This window comes from Neolamprologus brichardi, chromosome 7 (assembly GCF_056152115.1).
Source record: "Neolamprologus brichardi isolate AB-2024 chromosome 7, ASM5615211v1, whole genome shotgun sequence".
Taxonomy (NCBI): Eukaryota; Metazoa; Chordata; class Actinopteri; order Cichliformes; family Cichlidae; genus Neolamprologus; species Neolamprologus brichardi.
The window spans coordinates 9174907-9197934 of NC_142110.1; the positions used below are offsets into that span (position 1 = coordinate 9174907).

The 23028-nt window shown below is 41.4% G+C and overlaps 1 protein-coding gene across 3 annotated transcripts in view; it reads left to right on the plus strand.

Annotated features, from left to right (window-relative positions):
- Window positions 1-23028, plus strand: part of magi2b (membrane associated guanylate kinase, WW and PDZ domain containing 2b) — an 88277-nt gene that overhangs the window by 51771 nt on the left and 13478 nt on the right. For all 3 annotated transcript variants that reach the window (XM_006789510.2, XM_006789511.2, XM_035907110.2), the window contains exons 6-11: window positions 157-236; window positions 9431-9488; window positions 10438-10559; window positions 11179-11361; window positions 15688-16217; window positions 16971-17139. In XM_006789510.2, coding sequence (XP_006789573.2) covers window positions 157-236; window positions 9431-9488; window positions 10438-10559; window positions 11179-11361; window positions 15688-16217; window positions 16971-17139 — 1142 coding nt within the window. The remainder of the gene's footprint in view (window positions 1-156; window positions 237-9430; window positions 9489-10437; window positions 10560-11178; window positions 11362-15687; window positions 16218-16970; window positions 17140-23028) is intronic.

The following is a 23028-nucleotide window of genomic DNA, read 5'->3' on the forward strand; positions in this document are numbered from 1 at the left end:
CGCAGCGTCTCTGCACACGTACAAACACAGGTCATCACCGTTACTCTGCGCTCCGCTCTTTCTCTTATCTCCTCTGTCTGCGTCTCGCTGACCTCGGTTTGCACCGTTCCTCCTTCCGTTGCCATCGTCTACATCTGCCTCTTTCTTCTTCTCCAGTCACAACACCAAAACGACATCATGGCTCGATCCTCGGCTCGCAAAGAAAGCAAAGCCGCCAGAAGAATGCAGGGAAGACGGTGAGTGCGAACAACCTGATTTAGTTACTTTTTTCTCTCTTAAGCTTTAGTTTATCTGAAGTTCATCGCTTGGTGTTTGTGGAAGTGTGTTGTCTCTGCTGTTTGTGTACCACTGTTGTCTGCTCCAGACTCACAGTTGCAGCCTGTTTGCTCCTCTTGAGTAAAAAGAACACAAAACCACTCAAATTGAGATGTTTGTTAGTGTGCACTGCTCCCAGCTTTCTCCACAGGTTTTGTGGGGGTGTACTCGTACAGAAAGGTTGAAACCCAGACAGACTAAACTGGGCAAATAAACTCTCCCGGTTTAGATTTGTTGCTGAGAATGGATCATTAAGCATATGATTGTCTTGCAAGATGTGCAGAGAGGAAGGTAGTTCTTTCATTAAATGTCCTTTTATTGCCTATCGGGCAAATGTTGAGAAAATAATGAACTTTAGAGCAAAACTGTATGTGCCCTCAGCGAGGGGAAAATGTTTAAAGCTAGTTCAAATTCTAATTTAGAAAAAACGGAGATCTCTTCAGACTTTTTCAGCGTGTAGAAGTGAAAAGGTAAAGAATGTGAATATGAGAAAACTCTTTATAAACTGTAATAGGAGAAATATATTATTTGTAAAACTGAGAGAAAAAAAAGTTTGGCTACTAAGGTAGAAATGATCAAACCAGGATGTGTTAAATATTCTGTGTGTCCAAGAGCAGGTGGATGAGAGGTATATATGTGTGTCTGCATCTGTGGCTAGCAGCACATCTGTGTGATCACTGTGTGAAAGGAAAGCACCGCTTGCTTCACAAGGATGTAAACGTTATAATTATAATTAGGACTGCACTGGTACACAGTGCTTAGCCAAAGGTATTTAGGCCACCCTAGTTGAATAGAGTTAGATCCACTAATTTGTTCAACAAAGTCAAAAGTTTGTAGTTTTCAAGTCCGAACTGAGTATTAAGCTGCTGACGGGTTTCGGATTTAAGATTTTCCAGCAACTTGTAGGGGCTGATTTATTATATTTGCATGAAAAAAACAAAAATTCCTGTCACAAGGATTTGATTGAATCTTGAAGCTGAAGAGCAAATGCACTTCAAGGAAAAACAGGCCTTTTGTCATGTGACGGGCTGTGTGGCAGGCAGGATTAGGAGCACAGCACCAGACTCGTGAGAAAGGAACTGAATTTAAACACGACTGTATTGCTGTCAACAGACCGAGTTAACAAAATAATGATGGAGTGGCACATGGACACGAAACGTGTGACTTTCAAAATAAAACGGGAAGTAACACTGAGACCAGGACTAAGAAACACAAACCACACAGACATGAGGACATTACTGGGGAAAGAGGAAGGGACCATTAAAGATAAACTAGAACACAGACTACAAACAGAGGGCAAGACTATGAGAAACTGGACACAGAAGAGAGCCAGAATCACAATCCACACATTCCAAAAGAGCAAATCATGAGACCACATTGAAGATCCAGGTCCATGATGCCTTTACATTGTGTGAGAACTAAAACAGGGACAGATGGGAAAAATGAACTTCATACACGGAGCAGGGCAGGTTGTATTCAGACGGCCTGAGAATGAGTCGAAGGTGCCAAAGGGAAAGAAATGCTTCAGTTATTATTTTTTGTCATCATTAACTGAACAAAACAACTCAATAATTAAAAAAAAATTAAATTAAATTAAGACCTTGAATAAAGATGACTGGCCTGTAACCATAACTGCGTGCTTCAGAATGTATCACTCCAGTATAAAACACAGTTTATTGTGTTTTAAAGTCTGGAGAGTTCAGCTGCTCTAGTAAAGACATAAATCTTTTACAAACAAATTACCTATGGAGATTTATTGTTGGCGAAAGGGCCAATTTGTTACCTTAAAAAAGCTGGGCAGTGCAGTTTTTAGCAAACATTACTCAAACAGGAGCAAAAAGTGTATTTCTTTGGGATTATTTGCCACTGAGGATGAATACGTTTCGGCTGGTCCAGTGTAGCAGCTCCGAAACCTTTTGGTGTGTTTGACCCTCGAGATATGTTCACTGTCAGGGAGCATTGACCTGACCTGTCACTCTCTGTCTTGAATAAATGTTTCGAGGCCAAAGCAGTAACATCTGTCCAGGAAGGACGAAACTAAGGTCTCAAAAACGGTGTGTTATTAGTCCTCTATAATCTGTTTACGATTTCGTGGCCCTCGTGTTTAGAGCACGAGAATGGTGTGTGTGGACGAGAGAAGAATAAGGTACAGTTTATTAGCTGGTCAGATTAGGTAATTTATTGATTTACTGCCTTCTTTTTATACGTGTCAGCATCATTATCTTTGGGGTTTGTTTAGAAGCAGTTTTAATGAAGCAAAGCAAAAATCGACTCTGACAACACAGAAATTTTTAGGAAAGATTTGCATCCATTATTCTGCTACACATTGAAGCGCAGTGGTGATACAACGTGATGAGATGTATGACGATAAAGTGATCTAACGTCCCTGCTGCTGTCACAGCCGGCCACTGAATTAGTTTGTGATGTGATCCGCCAGAGCAAGCTCTAAATCGATAGCTTCTACCTCTCCTCTGTTCTTCATCCCTTCAGTCCTCTCCCTCACCTCACATCTCCCCCTCTCTCCCCTTTCAGTCTCTCTCTTCAGTTTCTCCTGTCTTTCCTTCACTCTCTGCCTCGCTATCGCTCTTCCTCTTCCCAGTAAAGGCCCAGACTGTGACAGGAATTCTAATAACGGCGCTCAGCTCTGCACAAACTGGCTCTTACTCTCTCTCACACACACACAATAAGTTGTTGGTTTAGACTCTTTTCACGAACATGGCTGACAGTACTTTAGCTTTGCTGTGGAGGATGTCTGTAAAGTTTCTGTCAGATCTGATTACGACTTTATCTTTTAGGAAGGCATCAGGTCCCGTTGTGCTTAGCAGCTGCTACAATAGCTTATGGAGCTCCATGTAATCTCTTACTGAAAATTAGTTTCATGCTCTGTATGTAAAAGTGGACGTAGGCAAAGTGGCGCCTCCCAGTGGTTTGGGAGAAACTCTAATGAACCTTCAAGTCTAACATTTCGGTGTCGCCATATTTTTTTTTTTGTCTTTTTTAAAAACATTTACATACATTGCTGTGCAAAAATCTCGAGCCTGCCCCTCAGGGAAGAAGACTTTCTTTTAGTTTTTTTAAAGTCATGAACAATGGTTCTCCAGACTTGCAGGTCTTGCAAGTAGTTCTTTGGACATTGGTTGCTTTTTCACTCATTTTCAGTCCAGTCCTTGTACCTTACCATTTTCAGAGAAATGTTATTTGTTTGTTAAGCCACTTAGCACTGACCTTTGACTCATTCAAGCGTAAAAAAGGCACTTAACTTAACAGTCAGCTTAAAAAATGCAAAACATAACACAGTTTGTTTGACAGGCATAAAATTGTTTGGGTTTTTTGATTCCCCCCAAAAAACCTGTTAGCTGAAAACTTGGTATATCTCAGGATGGTGTGCAGTGTGTCTTTAAAAAAATTAGGAAACTGGACAAGTGGAGGACAAAAGAAGTGCCAGGGATATTAAAAAAGAGCAGAAGAACAGTATCTGAAAGTCATGTTCTTAAAAAATAGGAAAAAATATTGTGCGAAGACCTGACACAGATCTGACCTGCACCTGGACTTTTAGGTACAACAGTGAGTGTAAAACATGGTGCAGGCAATGCAACACTATCTGGAAGCCATTTGATTGGCAATAGCATCATTGTTAGCATAACAATGATCCCAAACATACATGGATAAACCCCACACCCCACACTCACAGAGTGGGTTTTTCTGGACACAAAATGGAACAAAAAGCAGCCGACATCCAAAGACTGCCCTTCAAGAAACCAGCAGAACTTAATTGAAGACACCCATTTTGGCTCAAGACTTTTGCACACTACTATTTTTCGAGAGGATTGACACGCTAGTAGAGTCACCCTCTAGTGGCCATTTAAGAAACTGCAGTTTTTGACACTTTATTTTACTTTTCAGTTTCTTTCTTTTTGCCTTCACTGTGTGAAGTTGAGTTATCGTTTTTCTTTTTTAATCTTTTGCTGTGCCTGTTTCCGTCTTTGGAGGAAGCAGTTGTTAAAGGAATTTAATGCTTAAGTAATCACTACTGGCAGAGGAATTTGGATCAAAGACTGTTAGCAGAGCGTTTGTGAAGGCCCTGGATGACACATCACGTCCTCTCACAGCACCTATGAATTAATGTCTTCCAGAAAACAGGTTTAGATGCCAGGAAATTTTCTTTTTTGGTATATAAACAGCTAAGCAAGCACATGGGATGACAGAAGGATATGTAGTAGTTTAATCCAGCATCCCCATCCTTACATTACTCGCACTGTTCTTTTTTTTTTTGTTATGGTCTCCTGTAGCTCTTGGTTATATACTGTTCTGCCAGATTTTTGATGTTTGTGCAATACCTTGGTGCTCCCGCTGTAAAACATGTGATAATTTAAAAGCATTTTTTTATTTTTGCCCACTTTAATGGACATGTAATTTTCAGATGATGAAATATGCATGAAAGCAAGGATATCAAATTATGCAAGGGGCGTGAATAAAACAATAAATGTGGGATGGGAACATCAAGAAGAGGTGGTGCTGTTTTTAACTGCCCCTCTGCCTGAAGGATTTCCCAGAGTCTCATAGCCTCAGGCAGGAAACAGAAAAATATTCAGACACACTTTCATCAGTGATTTTTTTTTTCTTCCTTCTTCCCTCTTGTTATTCCCTTTCTGTTGCTTCCACGTCTGGTCTTTTTGCTCCACTTTCCTTGAGCATTTCATATCCTCATTCGCTATTCCCTTTCCCTTCACTTAGCCTCTCTGCGTTCTTTTGCTCCCATGCTGCATTTTTGGCTGAGTTTGAGAAGATGCCTGTTTGTGCTGGATGTGTTTGCACAAATTTACAACCATTGTGTGCATTGTAATGTATGTATTTGCTGAGACTCAATCCCAGAGTTCAAAGGCTTGTCACCTCAGATCTGGTTCTTCTTGTCAGTGAGTCTTTTGTTGCATAACTCAAGCCCATATCCCTTCTCTCGCTCAGAGCAGGAAAAAACAGGACAAGCTTCAAGTCCCTCCAAGAGTTGTTTTCAATTCTGCCTTACATACGCACTCAATCCCTGCGTCATTTTCCAAGTAATCCCAGCGCTGTCGACAAAAACATACTGTTTATTGTCATTCAGAGGCGGGATTTCTCACTAAGGCCAACGTCACAGTGTCAAAACCATGTTTGCAGCTAGCAGCGATAGATGGAAATGGGTTCAGGCTTGCATACAAAGAGCGCTGAAGCACGCTCTCAGAGAGCGACGCTAAAAATGTTACCTCAGAGTTTCATCACTGTTATTACACTGAGTCATGTCTGGACCACGACTATTTCTCTGTCTCGAGTTTTTCTCATCATCTCATTCATCTGCAATCACTGTCTTGACAGCGCTTTTGTATTTTCTGTCTATGCTGTCTAGAGCTAGACTGCAAAATGGTTTAAAAAATGCTCACAGTTCTACTTAGTTTTTTTAAGAGGGAGTCTTCATCTGGGAGATTTTTCCAGTTTTTTAGTTTCTGCTGTTGGTCAGATAATTAGTTTTAATATGTCAGGTTTTACTATTTTGCTGATGCTGCAAACCAAATGATTTATCTGTCATTACAAATATAATTTCTAGTTAAAATGATGTTGAAAATCCTTTTTTGCAGCCCTACATGGAAATCTTGTGGAATTTGTATTTCTTTGAGTTTATTCTTGAAGTCACTGTTGGCTTCTTTGCTGTCAGATGAGTCAGATGAGTTCATTGTATCTGCTCATGGCTTCCTGTTGGTCAGAGAGACGTTTTGTGAGAGGGAAGATGAGTCATCTAATGCAGAGGAATCACAATTAGACTTTATGTCAAGAGAGACAGCAATACACATACACACTAATGAGCAAACACAAGTGAGCCCCCTCAATGCTCATGCTATATTCAGACACACGAGGAATTTGATTTAATGTCAGAGATGACGACACATTTCAGCCATTTTTAATACACACACTTCCCCCACATACACGCATGCACACACCGCAAATATAGACTCGATTGAATGCTTAAAAACACACATAAACACACACACACCCCTCGCTCTCTGTATTGCCGCGGCAGGAAATAGAGACAAGACAGAGCCCTCAGCTCGGGCGAGGGGGGGAAAAAAAGAAAGACTTCCACTGGTGGTTTCCATGGAAACTGTCTCCCTTTCAGTTCAGGGGGAGGGAAAGCGACTAGTGGATGACTTAGGCTGACATTTAAGGTGGCTCGTGGACAGGGTGGTAAGGAATTTAAGGTGGTTTGAAGTATGAATCCATCAGGCTTTTTCACCTCGAGGATGAGAAGGGTCATTTAAGGTAATGGCGGTGCGGCACGGGCGGCTTGAGCAAACAGTAAAGCAGAGGAACGATAATTGAGGCGTGCAGCCCTTTCACCTTGGGCTGCACAGTCAGCATGCTCAGCAGCAGGACACACACACACACAGACTGACACATTCACACATGGATTATTTATATCTACATCGCAGATCTGTTCATAATTTTATTACAGCGCGGGGGGATGATGTCGCTGTATCAGTATCACACGGACCAAATAATTGTAAAAATAATAGGACTGATGGTGGGTGTGTGACTCTTTAAGTGGGTCAGGCTGTGTTTTGGATTTGTACTGTTTAAAAAATGTCTCTTTTAATACCTGAATTATGTGCTCTTATGTTGCTTTGAGGAAATCTAAATATGTTGTTTTATGTTCAGTGTTTTCACAACAGTTTCCACAAATTTCCTCCAAATTTAATGAAACGTTCTTCTGCTTAGAGGCAGAATCAATAAATGACCTCACATTATTAATTAATCTATAAAGCAGCATGTACACACATCGACTGATTGGTTTTTGTTATAAAAACTATTGAGTGTGGAAACTCTTGTGCTTCACAGACGTTTTACTACATTACAAACTTCTTTACAGGATAAATAATCTGTAAAATCCTCAGAAAATTTTGATGTTTTGAACTAAGATATTTTATGTTAATACAATTATAACAATTATATTTTTACAGGGGGATTTTTAAAGTTGACCAAAGAACCTGATCACCAAACAAATAAAATTATTATCAGCCCAGGAACTCGTTTTAAACTTTTTGTGCTTTACAGATTTTGATAGTCAGTGCTAGAAATACATTTTGGTCAGTCCTAAAGTTAAAAACCAAGTCTTGAAACTGTTGTGCAAACGATTGAGGTATAAAGCAAAACCGCTAACCCACACACACACCACAGCCACACACCTTTCCATTACAAATGCAACAGCGTTACACACACTAGGCCCATGTTTTTATTCGCCTCCCTCAGTGCTTCTCTTCTAGCCTCATCTGTAATCTGTGTGACAGTAGTTTCGTTCTTTGTTCATCACCTTTGCTTTATTAGTGGCTGAAAGTGACCGTCTACAGTCGTGTGAAAAATGCATTTTTTTCACTAGACTCCATGCAGTCTTCTGAAAAACTAAGTACAACCTTGCTGCTAGAAATTAGGCAGGTAAGCACCAACCAAGCGCTGCTAATCAAATGCACTTGGTTAACTGATCATCAGTAAGTTTTGGCAGTTTGCTGGTTTGGAGCATTCAGGTGTGGACGTCCCAATAAATTTATCCCGAGGTCAGACCATGTAGTGATCAGGGAAACTCAAAATACCCAAGAGCTAAATCTCAGACTCTGCAGGCCTCAGTTAGCATGTTAGATGTTAAACTTCATGACAGCAGAATTAGAAAAAGAGTGAACAAGTATTTAAAATGTAGCCAAAATACAAACCCAAAAGACTTCTGGAACAGTTGTCAGCACGGTGCTGATGACTTGGGCTTGTTAGACGGCAGCTGCACTTTGAGTCATTAAGTCCACCATTCTCATCGCATGTCAAAGTATTATAGAGTCAAATGTGGGACCATCTGGAAAAAAGCTTAAGCTTGGCTCAAAATCGGTTGTGCAACAGAACAGTGCTCACAAGCACAGCAGCAAGTCTACAACAGTGACTGAAAAAGGAAAGAATCAAGGTGTTGCAATGGTCCAGTCAAAAGTCTGTGGTGGGACCTTAAGCGAATGCCTGCAAACCTCAATGAACTGAAGTGATGTTGTAAAGAAGAGTGAGCCAAAATTCCTCCACAATGATGTGAGAGACTGATGAAGTCGTCCAGAAAACGATTACTTAGAGTTATTGCTGCCGAAGCTGGTTGTATAAGCTACTGAATCATGGGGTGTACTTAGTTTTTCACAGGTTTCAGCTATAAATTACACGAATGAGACTATTTAAGACCCGAAGATAAATAATACGAGAAATAGGATGAACACTTCAAGAGCACTAATGCTAATGAGACATGCTATATATCCGGTATATGTCTGAGTGGGAGGGAAACAGATGGAGTGTTGCTGAGTAGGTGTGTGTGTTTTTCTATGTTAGCTCAATCTTATAGTGCAATTTAAACCCACCCTTGTGTTTCTTATAGCCTCCTGCAAGCTGAGTGCTAAACCAGAAAACCAAAACATCTTGAATTTTGCAAAAACCGGCAGAGGGAGCTCACAACAACATGTTGTACAAGGTGTGTTTGGCATGATTGTGCACCACAGTGGAAAGTTAGAAGTAAATTAGAAGAAAACGGCATTGAGTACAGGAGTTTGTGCAGCGCCTCGACCCAGTTCCTTTATAATAGAGAGAGAGAGATAAATCAGCGAAGGGATGGATGAAGTGAGAAGGGAACAGAACCAGAGGAGGGAGAGGAGGAGACAATTAACACAACAGCCATGGAAGCTGTCCAAGGCGAAAACAAGTGGGTGGGTGAAGGAGACAAACATGAAGTAGTATGTTGTTGATATTTGGCCTTGAAGGATTTGTGCTCACGATAACAGGCGGAGAAAGAAAAGAGAAAGAAGGCAGGCCGAGGTGTCAGATGATTTAAATGTTCTTTTCCTCCCACCCTGTTTTGGGCTGACGTCTTTGTTGTGATTCGCGTCTCCATGAAGAAGCCACCACTGCAGATCGAAGTGCTGTCTGTCTATTAAAGGAGCGCTTGGGAGCGTCTAGCTGTGAGCTCGGAGATTCATGCCGTCTCCCCTCAGTGGTTCAATTTAGAGTCTACCTTCCTTCCCTCAGCTCTCAGCATTGACTGACTTCATTTCCCTTATCTGGTTTTTCTTTCCCTCAGAGCTGCCCTACGGCTGGGAGAAGATAGATGACCCCATCTACGGCAGCTACTACGTAGAGTAAGTTTCCCCGTTGTCTTTGGATAAACCAGCCACTCTGGACTAAAACAGGAAATGCATTTCCATGCGCTACAACGCCTCGTTATGAATTATAAATGACTCAATTCCCATTTCTTTTTCATATATTACAGCTATTTTATTAAAGCTTTAAAGTAAAGCGCTTGTTTATGAGGGCTTTCCTGCAGGTTATATGACAAACACACTTTTTTTGTTGCTCTTTTTATTCAGATACAGTTTTAAGAGGCTGCTGTTTTTGTTTTGTCATTAGCTTTACAAAATGTGCTTATTTATATAATTTAATTGCACCTAAGAATTACTAAAGGAATTATATTTTACACCCAAGTCATAACCATAGTCATGAAATTTAATGCATTATTAAATTTTAACAAACTGTAGCTGCAGTTGCCAGTAACGCTGCATTGTGTTTTTACAGATTTGTATCAGAATTACAGACTAGATAAACTAGCTTTGTGTTGTTAAGCTGTTACAGTGATCATGGTTGCAAACACCTGCCAGACATTAGTTTTACATCCAGCAGAAACATGTTCCACAGATATTTTCTGGCAATTTATCTCCACCCTTCTGCTGTTTTTACTTGAGTAGAGTGCTAATATTTACTAGCAACAGCAGCTGAAAATTTGACTAAGAGCTGGGCTGTCAGCAAGACTAACAACCCTTTCCTTCAACAAGGAGTTATTTAACTCGGCAGATTTTTAAATGTTGGTGATTTAAAACGTGGAAAGCTGCTATTTTATTTTTTTATGAATGAGCACTCACTTTTGGCACTTGAATACCTCTGAATACAAGGTTCACAAAAATCTAAAAATAAAAGCACGATTGCTGTGAACACATTTCTAATAAAGCATTGCACTGTGGTATTTCTGTTGGCTTTCAGAGAGGCTTTAATCTGTCCTTGTTCATAATTTGTGACAATGCACTGTATTTACAGTCACATCAATAGAAGGACTCAGTTTGAGAACCCGGTCCTGGAAGCCAAGAGACGCCTGGAGCAGCAGAGGCAGATGCAGAGCCAGGGACTCTCTGCTCTACCGCTGCCTACTATTTACAGAGGTACAATTCCACACCGTGTGCAGTACTTACATGAAAACATGCTGACAGGCTCACGCAGTTGCACAAATATGAAAATGCCATGACTGCAGAAAGAATGTCTGTAGCACATAGCCTTGGTCTTGAGGCCATCTCACACTAATGCATTTTTGAAATAATTACACATTTTCCCTCCAGTGCTGAAATTCTGGATTGAATACTTTGCATTTTCTTCCTCTTTTCACGGCTTATGTCATAGAGTGGGCTGTTTCACGAGTGTTTGATGGGGCAGATTAACAGTGTCACAGTGTACAGGGTCTAATGGAAATCACAGGCAGTGCGGGGGACAGAGAACATGCCAGCCCTAAGGCCCCTAGTGGTCTAAGCCAGGCATGCGTATGATGACATACTACAGCAGGACATTATTACTCCTTCATCTGAGTAAAAACTGCTTTTCTCCAGCGAGATTATCAGGATATTGTATCTTCAAGTTTCGGCATTAAGAAGAAAATTACAATAGATGCATCCAGTGTTGAATAAATCATGTAAAAGCAAAAAAAATGACTTAATAACACAATGTTCAAAATTTCTAGAAATGAAAATATAGTGTAAATTTGTCCCTCACAATTTTGTCCAAATGCAGAGAAGCCATTGTTTACGAGGGACCCAACCCAGCTGAAGGGCACCTTCCTATCGACAGCCCTGCAGAAGAGCAACATGGGATTTGGCTTTACAATTATAGGAGGCGACGAGCCCGACGAGTTCCTGCAAGTGAAGAGCGTAATACCAGATGGACCTGCTGCTCAGGATGGAAAAATGGACACAGGTAATTATATGTAGCGTGCAATTTTGACAACTGGTTTCGAAATAAATTGAGGTTTAAACAAACTGCAAGCTGTCACCGCTGTCACTGCTGATAGTGTAATTCTGTGTTTGTAGAAATGTTTAAGCACTCCCTCATTACTGTGACACCTCAGTGTTATGGACCTTTATGTTTTTTTTCTCATGGCAGATCAAATACAGAGAGCTTTTTGCTGGCAGGAGTTTGAATTTTTACCTGTCTGTTGGCAGGTTCTGTCAACATGTCTGATTCCTAAAAAATCCACAGAAAACAGCAGTGTTAGTATTCGGTGCATTTTTGAGTTACTGTGTAACTTTTAGCAACAAAAGTCAGAACAAATCCAGAGATGTCGTAGCATAAAGAGCAACCATTTAGATCCCGATAGCAGTGCGCTCAGAGATCTTGGACGATTGGGTGAATTACTTTACGTTCTTAAGTATTCAAGTCTTTTCAAAACTCTCTTCAAAAGTCAAAGTCAGTAGTTTTCTGTAACAAGTATTTCAACACCGTATAGCTTCTAAAGTGCGTTAGAGAGATCATTGTTCCTTAAGAAATATTAAAAGATAAAAAAATATTAAGGTTGTGCGTGTGTGCATCTTCATGTAGAAGATACAATACTGAATAAAATATATGTCAGCGTGCAGCTTAAATTCTACAGTCATTAAACTATAGATTAAGAAAATGTTACCATGGCATGAACTTTAAACCTCTACATTGTGTTAATTTCTCAATTTTTCTGTATAACTTTACAATATGTTACAAGGTGGTTGCGATTCACACACAAAAGTTTTAAGTGTCACTGTTTCCATCTCAACAAAAATATAAGTGCCCCCTCCAGTTTGGTTAAGCCTGGTCTAAGTGGGTGATAAATGCATGAATCCATTTTGGCCACAAGTCCTTAAACTTATCTTGCTGTAGTTTTAAAGAAAAGGACAGTCGTTCCATTATGTAGGTGTCATAAATGATTTTTAACCAATTTTCAATTTGTGGTGCATCAGGCTGTGGCGGCTTCAGCGAGTAGTACTCTCATTAAGTATTTGTCTTCTTTAGTTTGAGTGTTCCCGTGTGAATCGAAACCTTATCACAGTGGAGCGGTTTGCGCATTCCAGTGATCCCAGGAGCTATGCTGTAGGGTCTCCCAGGGCAAATTGGTCCTGGATGAGAGAGCAGAGAAAGATTGATTCTGAAAACCCCCATGATGACAAAAAAAGGGTCCGGTTTACCTATCCTGGGGCCAGGCTCGGGTTAGGGGAATGACATGAACCCAGATAAGTAGTAGCTTCATGTAGTGGTAGCTACACTGTCTTGGCATCAAATGGAGTTGTGGTCCTAAATACTGATTCTAAATATTTGTGGATTTTTATCCACAATGACTTCAGTTCTGGAGATTTTCAAAACTAATGGTAATGGTTTGTTCCTCATGATCCACGTACAGTGCATAGAATAAAGCACTATATGAATATGAATGTATGGTGGAGTGGTCGTAAGAGCACAATAATATATGTAGTGGCAATTCCTTTTGTTTGACAAACCAAACATCCCACAATTAAAAGTCCACAAGCCACTGCTGCACTGAGATACTATTTCGTACGCAGGCAAAAGAAGTCCACTGTCCAAACTTGAAAGTTGCGTTTTTATGGTTTATTTTATCCAGTTTGGCAAGCAATAACAAGATCCATTTTTTTGTTACTTCCTGCTGCTTCTCCTGCTCTGGTAAAAAAAACCATAGGCCCACCCCAGTGCATGCTGGTCCTATACCAGTCTCTTTATTTATAGAAACAAAAATGGCCCTACAGCTCTTACTGACTAATTTAACAAAGTAACATCAAACAAACATTGAAACAAAATATTAACCGACAAATAAACTTATAAATAAATCCCAAAATATAAGTAAACTAACAACAAACCTTAACTAATTTCAAAATAATAAAAAATAAGAACAAATAGCTCCAACAATATAAATGTATTTAGTTGTGAGTTGATTCCATACAAAAAGTAGCGCAGGCTATTTTCTTACCATCAACCATACCTGTAACATACCCACATCTAAAAGGACTTTTACAGTCATATACAAAATACCAATAGGAGGCACAGTTTGTCCTCTGTGGCAAAATATACAGCTCTCTGTCTCGGTTTTTTTATACGAGCATGCGTTATTAAGGTCAATGTCGTTTTCTTCCCGTGATTCCTGTGTTTTTCTTTATTAAAGTCTTCTTCAGTTTCTCTCAAATTCAATTCAAGTCCAGTTATCATTTATTATAAGTCCCCTGTGATGTATAATAAATGGTATTAATATAGTGAAAAAAATTGCCTGTGTACCCCAAGATTCCTGGAAATTTAAAACCTATTGCTATCGTTTCCACATCCACACAAATAAGAATTCATGGGCATCATTTGTCCTTGTTGACATATTTGGGATGCCCTATATTTATGCCCTTGGCACTGTACGTCCCAGACAAGGACTCCAGTTCCCTCTCAGTACACCCTGTCCTCTGTCAGTGCACTGTAACATCTTCCTTTTAATAAGATGGAGAGAAAAAAGGTTTGATTGGCCATAACTGACATCAGCCCACACACCACCTACTTTATTAGGAGATTCAATCTGCCTTGATAGCCAAACAGCAGGAGCACAAACAGTGCAGGTAAAATAATTTGTACACAGGTGTACCTGTGTCAGACACCCCCAGACATGTGTTTGTGCTTTGATTCGTAAACACAAACGAGCAGCAATGCTGTCTCACGTGGCTCGCTTGGTGGCTGGAAAGAACCTCCATTGCTGTGTGTGGAGAGGTACAGATTGGATCCTCGCAGCAGCCAGTGTGTGTTTTCATTCCTGGTGTCCTTGAATAAAGTCCTAAATCCAGTTCATTACCAGTATGTTGTTGAGGATGAAAACGCAGATTCCATAGGTTATTTTAAACTTCACACGCAAAAGCCAGTTTTTAGATTTAGGATAAAAAGCCAATGTTAGAAAAAATCACAGTAAGCCACCGTCACAGGATCAGAGGAGGACAAGCTTCATGTGTGCTCTCTTCCGAACCTGCGAGCTGGCCTCATGCCTGGCACGGCCGGTGCCTAAACTGCTCATTTAGAGCTCATTTCAGAGCTGGGATCCCTCCTTCCTGCTTTCAGCTCCTGCTCTGTGCTTTTATGTCTCTCCCTCTGCCTATCAGTTTCTCTTTTATCTGGATTCTATCTCTTTCTGTTTTATCTCCATCTCTCTTTGTCTCTGCAGCTTACCCTTTATTATGCTTCCTTATCTAACCATGTCATCTGACACTTCTCCTCTGTTTTCAGCCTCAGTGTGTTTTCATCCATGTTCTCTTTCTACCTCTCTGGTTTTTCCTCTCTCCATCCCTCTCTCCTGGTCTGTCAGCCTCCCCCCTCCTCTCTCTCTCTCTCTCTGTTCTGATTTCTGTTCTCTCCAACTTGCTCCTCTACGCTCTGTGACATTGCCAGAGCGCACACACATTCACATTCACACTCGCACACAGTTGCACGCAGACACTCCCTGGCTGAGATTAGCTGGCCTATTTGAGCTGTGCAGCATTGCTCTTAGGGATTGTGTACGATTGTGCATGCGACATGTATGGTGTATGTTTGTGTGTGCGCACATGCTCATGGGAATGTGTGCGTGTCTGCATGTGTGACAGAGAGCGCCGCTAGAAGTGTGAAATAGAGGATTTGAGGCAGCTGTATTTGTCATGGGGCTGTGGATTTAAAGCTGAAATCCATAACTTTCCGCACGTTCAAACTACAGCAGAGATGACGGAGTATCTAGTGTCGTATTTGTGAAGTTATTTCACCTCTTTGTTATTGGTGTGCAGGAAAAAATGTTATCAATCAACCAGGCAGAGCAATCTAAAGTTCTCATACTGAGGAGACACCACCAGCCAGGATGGGTGCGCTGAAGGAAACTGAACACACACATATACACACACAATATTTTAAACAATGGTACTCATGCATTTTGGGTTTTCGACTGTGAGATCAGGAGTCGGAGGATTATAATGCGCAGTGCATGAGACTGTAGGTATTTACACATTTGAATTTTTGAGATTTTCTGTCAATTTGCACGAATCATACTCATCAAGACTCTCTGTCTCACACATACACTTTGGTCGCCTGCTGTGGCAGTGGACTGATACCATGATACCTGTGTGGCACTTTTGAGAGGCGAACTTGTTCTGATGCCACAGAGAGATGAGACCTTTATTTTTACTGCACACTATGTCATACATGAGCCGCTGACAACAGATCTTTAGATTTTTTCTGCCGTGTGACTGAGGCTGCTCCTGTCTCCTCCCTCAGGTGATGTCATCGTCTACATTAATGACATTTGCGTGCTCGGCACGACGCACGCCGATGTGGTCAAACTTTTCCAGTCTGTACCGATCGGTCAGAGCGTGACCCTCGTGCTCTGTCGAGGGTATCCCCTGCCCTTCGACCCCGAGGACCCGAGCGGTGCGGCCAGCGCTTCCCTGACGCCCATTGGACTGGAGCACCGCCCGCTGGTGGTGAATGGCCGCGGCAGCTATGACCCGTACCTGGAGTATCTGTCGCTGAGCTCCCAGCTTCCTGGTCAGGCTCTGGCCCAGGCTGGAGCTTCCCATCCCGGAGACACACATCTGGACGGCTCATCCCTGCCGCCCACCACGCCCGGCTCGGCATCGGCGCTCACACCTCACAATGACAACGTGTCAATGGCCTCTTCTGGGACTGGGGCTGTTGCCGGGGCAACAGCACAAGGGGCAGAGCTGCTAACAGTTACCATGGTGAAAGGAGCAGAAGGATTTGGGTTCACCATCGCCGACAGTCCTACCGGTCAGCGAGTTAAACAGGTGAAGTGTCCCAACGCCGCCTCCTCCATCAGTGACCGACTTCAGACCTGTTTAATATTTTAATTGTAATTTTTATTCAGCGTTTCAGGAATTAAATGTGTTCTTTCAAGTGCAAACTCTCCGCAGTCGGCTAAAATAGTCAAGCTGACTTACAAATTAAACTTGAAGTAGAGTTACGACAGCAGGTCAGAGAAAATTTAATTTGGTCAACGCAACGTGGTAGAAAGAGATCGAGATAAGAAGAACAAAGTGAGCTCACCCTGTGTTGGGTTTGCTATCTACTAATGTGGTACGAATCGAGTCTCCGGAAGGTGTGGAGCAAAAAGGGGGGGAAAAATTCCCACCCTGCATACTTAAATACCTGGAAAGAAGGAACAGATATAAATTAGAGTTGCTGATTGGGAATGTGACAGATGCTAATCCTCATCCCAGTTGTATGTGTACAATAAAACATCTGCACCACAATATACATCTGTCTCCACCAACATGACAGCATCTGTGCTTTTCCCCTTTTGTTTTAACAATTTCTTTGTCTTCTTGAATCGAAGTAGCTCAGATGGCTGTTCCTATAAATCTTTAAACAGTACAACATGTGCGGTGAAGATTTTAGAATTTAGGTCCCACTGTGGGCAATTGCAGCTTTCCACTGTAACCCATTTTTATTGATTTTGGTTTACAAAAGCAGTTTTATGTTTGAGATTGGAAGGTACCATGAAGCCAAGTGTAGTAACGGTGGATGATAATGTGGTGCAGGTGCTAGAGCCGGGCTCACAGGGAGCATCGGGGCTGGTAGAAGGAGACCTGATCCTGGAGGTAAACCAGCAGTCAGTGGCTGCAGCTGGACATGGACGAGTGGTGGAGATGCTCAAAGAGTGTCCTGTGGGAGCAGAAGCAACACTCCTCATACAGAGAGGAGGAACAGGTGAGAGAGACAACATTTACCTTATTTCTTTTGACTGTTTCCCACTACAAACACACTCTTTCTGCAAAAACAAATCTAAATAAATATATAGAACAGAACAGTAAGTTAAACTCAGTTTGATTCATATAGTGTCAAATAGCGATAGTAATTTCAAATGTTTTATTAGAAAATAATATGAATATTGTTCAGAGTAAAATTAAAGTCACTCTTAGACTTTGCACAAAGGTTTTATTCTCAATTCAGGAAAGAAGTTGTAATGTCAGTGTAATGTAGGAGAAGCTACTATCAGGTAAATATTGGGAAAAGGTATTAAAGAAACCTTTTTGTTGTTGGGATGAAATAATGAACAACTCTGACATAATAATGAATATGTCAAATTCAGTTATGTCTTTCAAAAGAGACAATATACCAAACTATTTGGGTACATGGGTTCAGGTGTAAATAACTTTTACACTTTTTTTGTTCTTGTTTATTTTTCCTTTTTCCTCCATTTTGGATACTAGGAAAGCTGTAATGAGTAGTGTATGCCAGGCAGATTTCTCTGCCCAGTCTTAATAAAAATAAACTTACTGAACTAACAAATCACTTAATATAATATTAGAGTATAATATAGTAAATTTTATAAAGATAACCCTTTTAACAGCCAGCACCAGGGTCAGGGAGGTGCAGCCATCTGCCACAACGGCTTGGATTTAAGGGAAAAAGAGGCAGCATACGGAGAGAACAACACAATAAAACATGAATTGCAGGGGAGAGAAGACACAAAGTTAATGAAATGCAATAGTGCCATATAAATGCATAAGAGGCCACCCTGCTGCATTTAGCTAACAGATCCTCGCCGAACTATAAGCTGTAAATGAATGGGGAGTGGAAAAGAAGGGCGTGGACGATCCTCTTCTTCTTCATGGGAGCTCCTCAAGCAGCCTGAGACTTGCACAACTGCTATGAGATTTATCAAAAGGATTTTTTAAAACTCTAATCTAAAATCTAGAGAAAGTGTCTGTCTCTTGAATTTACTCTGGACCGAATCAGTTGATGAGTTTGTAAACTGGTAGTATTTTCCCTGTGATTTGCTCTCTTTTCACACAGAAGAAAATCCAGATGAACTTAAAGCAAGCCAAAATGCGTCATTACAAATCACGTGAGAATGTTCAGTCCGCTCATTGGCCGGATGTGTCTGGGGGCAGAAGCAACAAAATAAGTATATAAATAATATAGGACAAGGTGCTCTGTTTTGGACTATAGGAGAACATGGAGAATTTATGTTGATTTCCCAGCTGGTTGCTTGCCCGTACAGACCTTTGCACATCTATTGAACATTCCCGCATTGATCGTCGTCGATCGTTTTTTAGCTCAAACTTGCAATGTACCCCCAGGTAGTTGGTTCTGATCACATTAGCACCATAAACAAACTGCACTGGAGTTCACCATCTCCTCCAAAGAGCCTCAGTGTGGCCGTTTATTATTATTATGTTCACACATGAACAAACGAAGGGAAAAAATGAATGAGAGTTCAGTTTAAACGGAACAAACACTGCAGATGTGAAAGCACCCTTAAACTGGGAATTTTGCCACAGGAAATGTTCTACCTCTGATCCTGCTTTTGGAAACTTTGGGAACCACCTATCCATCAATTTTCTTAACCACCCGTCCATTTTAGGATTGCCAACGGCTGGCACCTGTTCCATCTGAACCCGAACCAGCTGGATTACAACCGAGTTAGGTCGCCAGTCCGTCATAAGGTGCAAACACAGAAGTTTGCACCTTATGACGTATGGGTAGTTTTGACTCACATGCTTGTCTTTGGACTGTAGTAATAAAAACAGGAAGACTGAGCCAAGACCATCGTTGTGTGAGGCAGCAGAGCTAACCACTGCACCACTGTGATTACTGTTTTTAACCAGAATGATCAAATTGGTTATAGTGAAAGTCCAGCAAGTTTCTCCTCTTTTAATGCCCTCTTTGATCTGTTTAAGTTTGCAGTGGTGACAAAAACAATTTCACTCCAATTAATGCAGAATCACATGTGATATTTTGTTACCGTTCATAACTTTATTAACTTAATTAAAGAAGAGTCCAGTGCAAGAGCAGCTTCCCGCTAAATATAAGCTGGTTTCTGGCTTTGACGTGCACAAACATCGTTTTGCTTTGCATCGTCACCTCCAGCTGCAGCTTTGCAATAGAGAAGTCAAGTAGAGTTGACAGTGAGCACTGAAAGAGCTAAAGAGATTTTGATTATGATAATTTCAAGACCTGTTCTATTTTTAAACACGTTCAAGTAACACGGCCTATTTATTCGGATTTTATTCAGGTCTTAAGATGAGATTTTATTTTTGGAATAATAAATACTTTAGAAGCTGGAAGAATAATTTTGTCTGGTGCAAATTATCTGTTGGCAAGGGGGGAAAAAATGTCATAAAAAGTGAAACAATTCAAATGTATTTCACATTGTGTCGGTTAAGAAAATGAAACTTTAATATCCACCGTGGGGAAATTTGATCAATGCAGGTACAAATGGCTGCAGGACAGATTATTAGAAATGATATAACCTAAGGATGCAATGAACAATATGTTGTTTAGTGTATTTCATATGCAGTGACTCATCCAGTGAATACACATCAATATTACAGATCAGGAAAAAAGTGTCAGCAGATGCCACACTAAGTGTTTTGTGCATCGCACCATGTGTTCTCAGCGATTTCCAAGTGCAGCTTTATCACCAACATGTCATCGATGTTTTCCAGTGAAACAGAACAGAGAGGCATGAGGGGGATTTGACATGGAGGGAATTTTAAGATACAGCACATCAAATGTAAAATGAAGTGGGAACTTGGGATGAGAGGTGGCGTTAAACTCACCGTCAGGTGTAGCGCGACTCTCTGGGCACAGATGGCACCGGCACTGTTGTGGGGAAAGCAGTTTCATTCCCACTGAGGCCACTCATCTTCAGAACAAATGCAGTTATTTTACTGCAATGTGCTTTGGACAGAAATTACTGGAGAGTGTCATCGAGCTGGCAAACAGGATGAACTGGATGGTGTGATGCTGTTTGGCTGAATATACTGACTCTGCTCGCATGGGCTGCAAAACCACATTTTTACCGTTTTGCTGAATACAAATCTAGTTTTATGTTATGTTAGGTGAAGGAAAGTGGGGACAAGAAGAGAATATATGGGGTCTTATTACTGGCTGTGATCTGTTTTCCTGTCTATTGCAAAACTTCCATTGCTTTCTCACAATGGCACAGGCTTTTATCCTATTAAACAAGCGTTTAAATTTGACTTATTTGACTGTTGGCTTTTTGTATTTTGACAAATTTCGGGGCTAGTGAGGTTCCACAATACCTGCAATGAGCTGCTGTTTTCCACGTATAATGCTCCTGCACATGTTCAGTGAAGGGAGAAGACAATCGCACACCCTTGGTGTGAGAAAATAAATCAAAATGGAGTTATAAAGGAGGCGAGAAAGGGGGCTGAGGAGAATTTCATGGTGTTGAAGCTTGAAGTGTAGATTCTTGCAGTTCTGCCAGGACCGCATGGAGTGTGGCTATTTTCCCACTTTTTGTAGTTCCTGTATGTTTAGCCACCTGCAAGGAAATAAAATTGCACAGTGGAAGCTGCATTTGTTGACACGTACTCTTGCTCTGATTCTCTCGGAGGTGTTCAGGTCACAGGTCAGCATTTGACTTGATAATTCCCCCCGGCTGCCTATACCATTTGACTGAAACACACACACTAAACTACACGGCAGTTAAATACGGAGCATTGTTGCTCATGAAAGTAAAGAACAACAAAAGTCATCTTCTGTTGTTTAGCCGTTTAAAGAGAAAACCTCATGAGCTCATTGTGTTTTGAATGAGGCGTGCAGCATCTTTGAAGTTCACATTTTAATGCTTGTTTTTGTCATTATGTCTGTAGTTTCTCCAGAGATAATTTGCCAGGAGTTCAGAGTTAATATGCTTTGTTTCTGAGTTGATATCAAAACAATAAAGAGGAATTATGGCGATGCCCTCGTTTGCATTACCCTTTTCGCGAATTGTATTTAATTAGGAATGAAGTCAATCGGTCTCCTATGCATCTAAGGTTTAATTAATTGAAGTGTGGCACGAATTATGATTGCAGACCTGACAAGCCATCAAAGACATTAGTTCTTAGCGATCCTGATACATCAGACTGTCTGATGTAAGTGCTGCTGGGCAGTTTGCTGATTTTCATGCAGGTCCTGATTGCTTTGAATACATTATTGGCAATAATTGGAGATCTATGAGGATGATGTCTGTATGAAATGAGTACAAATGACTAAAGTGCTTTCAGCACGAACACAGAATACACCAGGGTATGCCGCTGCATGTGTGGACGTATATGTGAGCCACTCAGATCAAATGCTGCGATGCTCCCCGTGGCGGCCCAACCGTGCAGAGCCAACACCTGCCACCTGGAGGTCAGCCGTTGCAAAAACACTGCTTCAGATACAACATTTATGCACACGTTAATGCAGAGTCACATGTAGATACACAGTTGCAAAGTATATCCTTCTGAATAGATATCCTTCTAGATGCTAGGCTGAATGTGGCAGATTACCCCCCCCCCCCCCCCCATTCCCCCAAAGATGCCATCTCCTCACAAACTCACCAGTTTCTGTCAAACAACTCAAGACAACAACCCCACAGGGGCTATCAGCCTGACACACCAGGAAGCTCTCCGGCTCTCTCCGTGCCTCTCTCTTCTCTGCAGGGTGAAAGAGGGGACAAGGTCTTTTACAGTGACTCAGATGTGCAAAATGTCAGGAATGTTTAAACATGTTTGAGTTCTCAGATGAAGAATTTTTGGTCAGAGCATCAGTGAGATTTAGGCTGACCACATGATTTTAGATGTGTGACTGAGTGCATTAGAGCCCTCTGTAACGGAGACACAGTGCTAGACTCCCTCTGCATGTATGACTGTGTGTTGTGTGTGTGTTGTGTGTGTGTGTGTTGTCTGACTGCTTGACTGTAGCGTGGGCACACTGCCAGAGTTGCACGGAGCTCTGGTCATGTTCACAGCTCCGTCCCCTGACATCCCAGTTTGAAGCAGAGCCAACCACAGACCAGAGACATGTTGCAGCACCAATGAGGACGCATACCGAGGCTGGAAAGAAAAAGGTGTCGGGCTGCACAAGCCAATCAGGCTAATCTGAAGGCCATCCAGAACTCAGCAGGCTAGTCTGTGATACTAGCCTGCCAGACTGTTTGACCACTGACTTGTGAGAGAGACCATGTGAAGCCTCCTAAAAGTCATTCATTTGTAATTCATCAGCATGCATACGAGTGCGCCACACATGCTGGTGAATTATATTAGCATTTAAATGTGCTTAAATGTGTCTGTAAGGATGATGGTTCTCTGTAATATGAGTGGACAATTGCCTTGTAGCTCATTTCCTTCAGTGGGTCATTAAGGAAAGTTTTCTGAAAAGGACTTATTAGAAGTTCTTAAAGGCTTCCCTTAAGGCCCGTATTCCCTGCAGAACGTGGTTATTAGTCCCAGCCTCCCAAAGAGCCCTCCCTCCACCGCCGCCACTGTGTAGCACCATGGATAGCGCTCATCAGTGTTTATGGGAGCGTTTTAATTCTATTTCCCTCCTCCACACTCTCAGACACAGCTAGGATGGATGACATTTGGTTTTGAAATGGAAAATATTTCCAGGTTGCAAAGATGCTTTTAACTGGGCAAATGGGGGAGGCGGGATTCAAAGTGGGGGAAAAGTGAATGAATTTAAATTTTCATTTTCACTTCATACTGACATGCAGTGATTTATCGTATTTAGTTGTCCTCGGCTCTCTCGCGCTCTCTGATTTATTTTTATTTTGTTTTAATTGAAAGCTCTGCCGTTCTGTTTGTTGGTACGTGTTCT